The 10,358-nt window shown below is 44.3% G+C and overlaps 1 protein-coding gene across 1 annotated transcript; it reads right to left on the bottom strand.

The window, feature by feature from the left end:
- Positions 1-33: 33 nt before the first annotated feature.
- On the bottom strand, positions 34-1,740 carry LOC135713000 (uncharacterized). Its single transcript, XM_065236086.1, has one exon. The coding sequence runs from the start codon at positions 1,738-1,740 to the stop codon at positions 34-36; it is 1,707 nt and encodes a 568-aa protein (XP_065092158.1).
- Between the last annotated feature and the right edge of the window lie 8,618 nt (positions 1,741-10,358).

Below are 10,358 nucleotides of genomic sequence, written 5' to 3'. Positions count from 1 at the left end.
TTAACTGAGTATTCCACAGGAATTTTATAACTTTCATTCGCTGAAATACATTGGTTGGTGAATAAAGTTTATAGAATTTGATTCATTTCGGCTGTTACCAACATCTGCTGTTATCCGCTTAGTAACCAGACATTCGATTTCGGTCTCGTACCTGGAGGTGGTAGAACGAATCGTAGCGTGAACCTTGTACTGGACAGCAGAAGTTTTACCGCAGACCCCAGAAACATGTACATCTCCCTTGGTTTTTCTCAGCCCAAGCCGCTGAACGCAGTCTTCGGTAATAAAGTTGACCATGGATCCAGAATCCAAGAGCACTCGGACCTTATGTAACTTCTTGTGGTAATCTTCGACGTAGACGACGGCAGTATTGAGCAAAATTTGACGATGAATCGGAATGGAACGACAAGTTTGGGAAACGGTGATATTCGACACAGGAGGTTCGGATGGCATCGGTTGTTCACGTTGACCTTTGGGTTGTTCAATCGGTACATTCTCCCTCGGGACTACGGAAAATGATTGTTTGGTTTCCAAATGCAGCAATGTATGGTGTTTCTTCTGGCAGGTTCGACACAAACTTCGATTGCATTGACTCGACGTGTGGTTGTTGGACAAACAGTTGAAGCAAAGGTTGAGCACTTTCGCCTTCTCGATACGTTGTGGAGGAGTCAGCTTCAAGAAACCTTCACACTGGTTGATGTAATGGTTTTGACGACACAAGAAACAACTGATTTTGCTGCGCTCACGAGTAGTAGTTGCAGCGAATGCACGATTCGATGACGACGATCGAGGACCAGAAGCAGAGCTGGAAGGTTTCGACGTACGATTGACAGTAACAGGGGCACAACTTTTGTTCATACATTCCAAATTCTCCAGCATACGGCAGTGGTTTCCCAAAAAATCTACTAATTCCTTCCACGATGGAATTTCACTTTCTCCGATTTCTGCTTCATACTCCCGACGAGTTCGTGGGTGAAGACGCATCATCACCATTTGGCCGAAAACCAATTCGGACATTTTATCCAGTGTAATTCCAAGGGCATTCAAAGCTCGAATGTGCTTCAGAAAACTATCTAGCATTGTTCGCAAACCTGCAGCATTTTCGGACGTCAGAGAGGGAATCTTGAACAAATCACCCAAATGTTTTTCGATTAACCATCGCTTGTTTTCGTAGCGACGGGTCAATGCATCCCAGAGAGAGGAGAAAGTCTCTTCGTTGCATTGCAAGTTTCTTGCTTCCCCACACAGACACATTCGTAGATAGTGCAAGCGTTCGAAATCGTCCAAATTCTCACGACGACAGATAATTGAATTAAACTGATCCCGAAAGTAGATCCAGTTTTCATAATGACCGTCAAATTTGGGAAGCGGAATGTCGGGCAATTTGGATTTTGAGGAATGAGAATCGGATTCTTGTTTCACGGAACTGTTTGTTGGAGGTCTGGCTTGCTTCACATGACGACGTATTTGAAACCGTGCACTGTCGAGGGTATCCTCAATTTCCTCACCATGTTCGTTGAGTTCGGCAACGTCATCGTCCTTAACCAAACTGTAAAGCTTCGAACGGGCATCGAGAAACTGTGAACGTATATCTTCAATAACGGAAAGTCTTTCCTCCAACTCATCGAGATCCCCATTTTCCGCAGAAAAATCCTTGGCAAACTTCAGTTGTTTTAGCGAACGGTCGCGAATTGCGTTAATCGTTCGGTAGAGGCAAACAATTTGAATCTTTTTGTCGGTCATTTTGAGGTCACGCTAGTATGCTTTAATGTGAGCTCGCTCAAGGAAACAAAATGGCTCAAGTCACCTACCTTTTCGTCGACGTGGGGCGTCACTAGTTGTCTCACTTCTACACAATGGCTGCCGCTGGCGTCAGTAGGCACTTTATCGTTCACTTGCTGGCTGGATTCTTTATGCCTTTTTTGGCACTTGTTGCACTTTATTCTTCTAATTGGCCTCTTCCTTTGGCTTCTTTAAGTTCACTGACTCTTGGGTCTTTTTTAAAATTCACTTTTAGTTTTGTCGTCTCGGCACGTTCAGGCCACACAAATTTGTTCTTTTTAGGTTCTTGTTTCGGCCTTTTCAAGGTCCACACACGGGATACTCGGACGGAACTATTATTTCAGTTCTCACACTCACGACGGCCAGAAACTTATCGCACTCCCGAAGGCAACCCTTGGTCTTTCGACGGCGTTTTTTGTTTGTTCAAATGGGATTGCCTCACTGGCAAATCAAAACGGTTCACCTTTAGGAAACGAATTTCAATCGTCTCACTCACACTCGCAATGGATGCGATGGAAAATTTTGGTTATTTCGCGACAAAATTTAGGTTTTCGGCTAGCCAATTTATTTCACACACTCCCGATCTACACTTTCGGTACGGCGGTACGTTAATTGTCCGGACTATATTCGCAATTCGAGTGCAAAGTCTCGAAATTGCCACGAATCAAATTTTGCACGTGCTTTGCTCGATGGTCATAAACACAATGGCGAACAAAATATTTTCTGCTGCCTTTATTTGCACGGCTCATACACTCGCTCGGTACGTCACTCGCTCTGTCCCGTTCTGACGCGTGCATATTCTTGTAATAGGGCTGTGGCACATTCGTCGATCGGCGTCACAGTTCGATGTTATTTCGAATTGGTCGTTTTTTAGTTTTCACTTGGTTCATCCGCGGGCCTTTCATCTATCCGGCTCGAAGGACCAAAATACAGTCCACTTATCATCGTTCCCAACAACAAGGTTTTTTAATTGTAGTAAAATGATCAAACTATTCATCCGTCTGATTCAATCGATCCCATTTTTTCCATCCAAAATAAAACCCAAAAAATGCCGCACAGTCAACTCACTCTGGAAAAACGACCGTTTTCGCCGGCTTGTAAAACGGACCACCCGCGGAAGTTCGTCTTTCCGTCAAATGATCGCTTCTTGTACCTAGGTTAGGTATTGTATTGATTCCACTACATAATGGGAAACCAAACCGATCGGATAGGGTAGGGGAAGTCAGTAGAAAAATTGGTTTTTAATTTAACACCTCGTGATTTTCAATGTCCAATTCCGCTACGGTACCTTTTGCCTTTGACTTTTCTCCTGTCTCCCGACGAGGTCGAAGGTGTTTGCAAACTTACAAACGCTGCGGTGGTTGGCCGTTGTACAAAATGTGGCATCCAGGCGAGACGAATCAAGCTGAGAAAACGGGCTCGTTGTGTTGTTCGTCTCGTGACGATCGATCTCGGTAAACATTCCCGCTGGGCAGAGGTTCATGACAAATGTAAATTATAGAAACATGTTATTTATTTAAGATTTGAATCTGCGTGAAACATCTGGACCACTTCCCACGGTGGCGACCGATTTCGGGATACGATTATTGTTATGTTTGTGCGGTGTCAATTTGCAGTCATGGCGCGGCAATTGCAACTGCTAACGTTCAGGCATAAACAGCCGGAGTTACACACCGCAATTTGAATGCAGAGAGTGCAACAATGTAGGCGATTCGTTCCACGACATTAGCTGCTTGCTGCTGTGCCGTTTGCGGTCGTGTGAGGCTACTTCTTCCGACAAGCCGCAACCAAATGGGTTTATGGGTTTATTCAATTGCTGATTTTCGATAGCGACGTGGTGCGAATGAGGAGGGGGTTTTCATTTAAAGTAATATCGTATTTGAAGCAGATTTTTTTTTATTATTAATTTATTTGATAAGGCTCAACCAAAGTAACTTTACAGAGCCGAGGATTCTTGTTCACTATACAATACATCTTAAAACTATAGTCAAAAGGTACAACACAATAAACATTTTATCTTCCGATATCCAATAGGCCTCCTCCACCAGGTCGGGAGTCATTGTATGGCGAGTTCGCCAACGGGGGTCAGAGCGCTTCCATTGCAGCAATGGACGCAAAACGTGGTCAGCACTCACGCGTTCATCACGAAACGGTTGCTTTCCAAAGTCGACGACGCATCGACTGAAAGAACTGCTGATGAAGAACAATGAGGAGAACCACACAATAGTTGCTGCCGAGTAAACAGATGATCGCGTGACACACATTGAGAGTACAGAGATTTTCACGTCCGGTTGTATTGGTGTGATATGTGAGAGCGTGTTAGTGAATATCCGAGGAAAATACATAACAAATCGATGTAAAACTCATTTTGACAGATCTACTTTCATACATTTTGACGTAGGACTACGTCTGTGATTTCTATATGGGGGTACACTTTGTGAAAACCGAAAATGGAACATGTAACAAATTAAGAAAGATTTTGAACGTTAATAACTCAGCTGCCCCTGGTCCAATTTCAATAATTTTATCACCAATCGATCAGAAATATGGCTACGCATCGAATGTTGATTTTCAACAATAAACTATTGAAAAACTGGTCAATGTCCAGCATTGTCCAAAAGCGTCGAATTAACTTACAAATCCACCAATTACCTACATTAGAGTGATGCAAAATTTGAAATTTTCGCTCCACAATACTTAAACGATTCCAATCGGATCCTGACTAACCTCTCAAAATTTGAACCCATTTGGTGAGACATAGTAATTCCAATACAAACCATATGAAGTTTGTATGGGAATTACTATGGTAAAACCAAGATTTTTGTTCATATCTATCTAATAATTCACCATATCGGTCTGCTTTAAAAGCATTCAACTGTACTTGTAGGCTACAACTTTGCTGAAGACTTCTTTTTGATAAAATGCAAGGATCGAAAGTTATCAATGGTTCAATGCGCTGATGTCTTATGATCATGCTCAATCAACTGCTCAGCAGGCAACATTGGTGTTTCTGAGGCGTTGAATAGGACACACAAATCATGGCTACTATGTCACACTGCAAAATACAGTGTTGCCTACAGAGCAGCTGCTTGATCATGTCATGAGTTTACCAATCTCTTAAATAATTAATAACTTTTTCCTGTCTCGTGTTACATAGAAACGATCTTGAGCAAAGTTGTAGCTGAGAAAATTTTCTATATGAATGGCAAGCGAACTGTTTCGCAGCTCAATATGGAAAAAGACTGGAAGGCAATGAACAAAAAGTTGAGATTTCCCATAGTAATTTACATGTTTTTTTTTGTTTTACGGTTTAGCGACTTTGCAGTCAATTTAATTGTTTATATCAAAGTTTGAACATACTGAGAGGTAAGCACATATCATCGGTAAGAGACGTGTGTGTGAGAAAATTTGCGAAAAAAAAGTAGAAGGGTCTGTGCCTAGGGGCACGAACGGAAGCTTGACGTAGGACAGCTAGTGGACGGAATAAATGTGAAGAGCATTTAGTTCTTTTAATTGATCAATCATCTATTATCTAAGCTCTTTCCGTTTTTGAATTGTAGGCGTACCAAATTTGTATTAATTTTTTTCAAAGTGAAAGTTGATTAAGAGAATCAATCAAAATCACTTGTACCCCTGCTTCCAAGTTTGGTTACAAGATTACAACTCTGGAGAGCATTTTGTGTGGTCGTTGAGGGTCTGTGGTTCTGAATATGGACAAACGAGCACAGATAAATTCTATTCCAACTTTTTACTGATGTAGGCTTGATGGCCCTGAAAAGGGCCATTTTATTGAAGAGTACATCCATGGCCACTTATGCTTGGCGTGTTTAGTGTAGATGACAGCATCACGGCCCTTATTTTCCAGGAACACCTTCAGCACACCTCGTAGATCAGACTGGAGATACGTTTGACACCACCACGGCGAGCCAGATGACCGATGGCGGTTATCTCGAAGAACTTTGCGATGACGCAAGACCTTTTCCTCCTTTGCCACGACCAGTCAATTGTTGCTTGTTCCTACTGCTGCTATTGCTGTTCACCACGCCGTCCGAAGCGAAAATGAGCTTATGCCATACAGCAGCGCTCTTTTATATCTTTTTAGGTTAAAGCAGAACGATTTGCAACCAAGTGGTATAAAAGCTACAAAGACTCCTCCCATTATGAGTAGTTTGCTATCAAGTAGCGACATTGGCTCATTTCCTTTTGCGTACACGGCGAATGAGAACGACCCAAATTTGAGTTTAGTTCACTCATAATTGCCAAAAATGCAGTAACTCAGCGATGAGTAAATTTGTCTCATGGTTTCCTGTGGAAAACCTAAAAAATCTGCCAGAAAATAAGGAAATTGACGAAAATTTTATTCAGTCTCGGAGTAGTACCAATAGACTGAGTGAATCCTATCTTTACTTTTCTCAAATTCGGAATTTTTTCCCTTGAAAAATCCTGGAAAATCCTGGAAAAACCTGGAAAAACATGAGGAAAATTTACTCATCGCTGAGTTCCTGTACTTTATTTCTTCTTTCTGAGATAACTAAACTCAAATTTGGGCCGATCTCATTCACCTTAAAAGATATCGGCGGCGGTGGTTATCGTGATTACCTCTCATCCCAGCAGGACTGGGTTCTTTCTCAGTCGCACCGGCATGTTCTGAGGCATAACATATCTGATCCCACCTTCCTTCGGGAAGAAAAGCCGTTGATCCCCTGTTCATGTGTTGCTTTGCGTGTTTAGTGTTGGTGACAGCATCACGGATCTCATTTTTCAGGAACATCTTCTGCACACCTCGTAAATCAGACCGGAGATACGTCAGACACCGCCACGGCGAGCCAGACGACGGATGGTGGTTATTTCGAAGAATTTGCGTTTGGTTCTGAATATGGCGATGAGTGTGCAAAATATTACGCAATTCCATCCTCCCTATTCGCACGCGCCCGAGGATCGGAGGCGAATGCCACTTCGACTTGTTTCGTCTACTTACTACTCTCTGACGCCTGTGCTGGGGAAGCAGCATATGCATGTAGGTAATTGGTGGATTTGTTAGTTAATTCGACGCTTTTGGACAATGCTGGACATTTACCAGTTTTTCAATAGTTTCTTGTTAAAAATCAACATTCGGAAGCATTGTTATCGATGCGTAGCCATATTTCTGATCGATTGGTGATAAAATTATTGAAATTGGACCAGGGGCAGCTGTGTTATTAACGTTCAAAATCTTTCTTAATTTGTTACATGTTCCATTTTCGGTTTTCACAAAGTGTATCCCCATATAGAAATCAAAGACGTAGTCCTACGTCAAAATCTAAGGGCACCGGTGGGATTCGAACCCACAATTCCCATTCAGTACACGGGTGCATTGCCAATTATACAACGGTGGACCTATGGTGCTGGAAGCTCTGGCAAAACTGGAAGTTATGCTGGCCAATAAAGGCACCAACAGCATTTTTCGCAGGAAAGTCCGGGAATCCATTATCGACTTTACTTTATGCAGTCCGTCACTGGTAGCAAACATGGATTGGAGAGTATGCGATGCATATACCCATAGCGACCATCAGGCAATCCGATATGGCATTGGTCATCGGAATATTGTGGCAGTACGGAGGACGAGAACTTGTGACCGGAAGTGGAAGACGAAGGCTTTCTACAAGGATCTTTTCATTGAGGCACTTCGTGTGGACAGGAGTTCCACAGATCTAAACGCGGACAAGCTGACAGACATTGTAGTGAGAGCATGTGACGTGACCATGCCGAGGAAACTGGTGGAACGAGGTACTTAGCACGCTCTGCGCTAGTTGTCTCAGAGCCAGAAAACGTGTTCAGAGAGCAAGAACGGCAGGGTTGCGACCTATCACAATTACTATCGCCAAACAGCTGATGGTAGTAACGCTTTGTACATTCCTATCAATGTGCTCGTCGAAGCTCTCTCCATAACCATCCATCAAGTTGACGAAAGAAGTAAAAAGCAACTGATGAATGTCGTCTTCTGTTGTGATCCATCACCGATCTGGTCATTCCCGACAATCACGACACTCATCTGTGCTCGTTTTGAAGCAGTTGCTGCTTTGCTTGCTTATGTGAGTGTGTTGGTGAGTTAACCCAACAGCTTCCGTATCATGGTGCCTGCTTTGTTTGTAACTCACACAGTCACGCCTGCCGAGACGAACTTGGAATGCGTAGGCATTGTTTTGATTTTCTTCTGTCGTTTCGCTTTTTCTCATGATCGTACTGCAGAAGTCTTCACTGTTTTCGTTGTGCTTTTCATCATCAGCAGCGAGTGTAACGTTTTGCTTGTGAGCAGCGACCATTACTGGTGATTGTTGTTTGCCATGGCTCTAACTCTCACCGCGTAACAAAACGATCTGTCAGCGATAGTCGGTTGATGCGAAGACGAGTGTCACGTGAGTGTCATGAAATTTTGCATCACTGACGGAAGCAGACAGAGAGGAACGAAGAGGAGTGTTTCGAGCGGCCAGGGCCGCACTTAAACGAGAGATAAAGCAGAACAAGTCAAACTGTTTTAAGGAGCTATGTAGAGATGCTGATGCCAACCCCTGGGGCGACACATACCGAGTCGTGATGGCGAAGATCAGAGGTCCAACGATGCCTGCTGAAATGTGCCCAGAGAAGCTGAAAGTCATCTTGGAAGGACTTTTCCCGAAGCACGACCCAACGACCTGGACTCCTACACCGTACGGAGAAGGAGAGGGAGATAACGTCGAAGTCACCAACGAGGTACTCGTAGCAGTGGCGAAAGGATTGAAGGTGAAGAAAGCTCCCGGTCCGGATGAAATCCCCAACGTAGCGTTGAAAGCGGCGATCCAGGCCTGGACGAGGGTCACTTCCCTGACAGGTAGAAGATACAGAAGCTAGTGTTGCTGCCGAAACCAGGAAAACCGCCGGAGGATCCAGCATCGTACAGGCCTACATGCCTGCTGAATACACTCGGAAAACCCTTGGAGAGGATCATCCTAAACAGGCTGACGAAATCAACGGAGAGTGAGCACGGATTGTCGGAAAGGCAGTTCGGATTCCGGAAAGGGAGATCGACGGTGGATGCAATTCGGACAGTGGTCGAGAGAGCTGAGAAGACGTCCAAACGCCGTGATAACGATCGACGTCAAGAATGCGTTCAACAGCGCCAGCTGGGAGGCCATCGCCGAAGCACTGCATAGAATGAGGGTCCCTGATTACCTGTGCAGGATCCTGAGGAGTTATTTCCAGAACCGGGTTCTGGTCTACGAGACAGACAAGGGACAGAGATCGATTAGGATCACATCGGGAGTTCCACAAGGCTCCATCCTTGGTCCAACGCTCTGGAACGGGATGTACAACGGCGTGCTAATGCTGAAACTGCCCAAAGGAGTTGAGATCGTTGGCTTTGCGGACGATGTCGTCTTGACGGTAATAGGCGAGACGCTGGTAGAGGTGGAAGTGTTGGCGACCGAGGCGATCGACATGATTGGTAACTGGATGCAAGGAGCGAAGCTGCGGACAGCCCACCACAAATAGGAAGTGCTATTGGTCAATAACTGTAAGGCGGTACAGCGGGCAGAAATCACCGTCGGGGAGCACGCCATAGCCTCGAAGCGTATGTTGAAATACCTGGGAGTGATGATCGATGACCGGCTAAACTTCAACAGCCACGTTGAATATGCCTGTGAGAAGGCTTCAAAAGCCATCAATGCGCTAGCTAGAATCATGCCGAACAACGCGGGTCCCAGCAGTAGCAAGAGGCGTCTTCTGGCCAGATGATGCGTACACAATTCGATGTTATCTTCATTATGACGTGTAAAGTGAATCAGGATTTCTTCGAAAATCTATTTGCAATTCTTAGATTAAACGGCGGTACGCATGATCATCCTACGCCATTACAGGCTCTCGGTCGCTTGCGATTGGTTTTTTCTGGGTAATAACATAAACCAACTTAAACGATATCAGAAAACGCAAAATAACCGAATTGATGAAGCTTACATCATGGCGAAGATGTTAAGGAAAAGAAAGGACTGCAGCAATGAAGCACCAAAGATATTGAACAGTAACGAAGACCACGGTGACAACGATGAGGAACTCGAACCTTGGCAGTTTGTTCCTGCTGAACGAACTTTAGAGGAAGCCGATGGTGCAGAGTATGTAGCTGGATTTATAGCTCAAGGAGTCAAGATAAATTTTCCGGATCTGGAACGAGATGGAAGATGGCCTCTGTTCGGAGAACTGTGGTCAAGACCTTTTCTACGGCGGACTTATTCATGGAGTGGACGTCGCATTCAGTAAGAGGTTATATTCAAGACACGACGTAGTATTACGAAAGGTAGTTTTGATATCACCTGGGGCCTCCCTTAGCTCAGTCGGTAAAGGCGCAGCTACAAAGCAAGACCATGCTGGAGGTGGCTGGGTTCGATTCCCGGTTCGGTCTAGGAATTTTTCGGGTTGGATAATTTCTCGACTTCCCTGGGCATAGAAGTATGATTGGACTTGCCACACAATCATATCAATGCAAAAATGGTACAGGCATCGAAAGCTCTCAATTAATAACTGTGGAAGTGCATCTAGAACACTAAATTGAGAGCACGCAATAAGCTAAT

Source organism: Ochlerotatus camptorhynchus, unplaced genomic scaffold (assembly GCF_037179485.1).
Source record: "Ochlerotatus camptorhynchus isolate MF236.1 unplaced genomic scaffold, CSIRO-AGI_Acam_v1.1 ptg000529l, whole genome shotgun sequence".
In the NCBI taxonomy this organism is placed as follows: Eukaryota; Metazoa; Arthropoda; class Insecta; order Diptera; family Culicidae; genus Ochlerotatus; species Ochlerotatus camptorhynchus.
The sequence above is the reverse complement of the archived record's forward strand: the minus strand, read 5'-3'. Positions and strand labels throughout refer to the sequence as shown.

Bases quoted from the DNA above. Each gene is read 5' to 3' on its own strand.
- LOC135713000 (XM_065236086.1), bottom strand. From the start codon at position 1,740: ATGACCGACAAAAAGATTCAAATTGTTTGCCTCTACCGAACGATTAAC.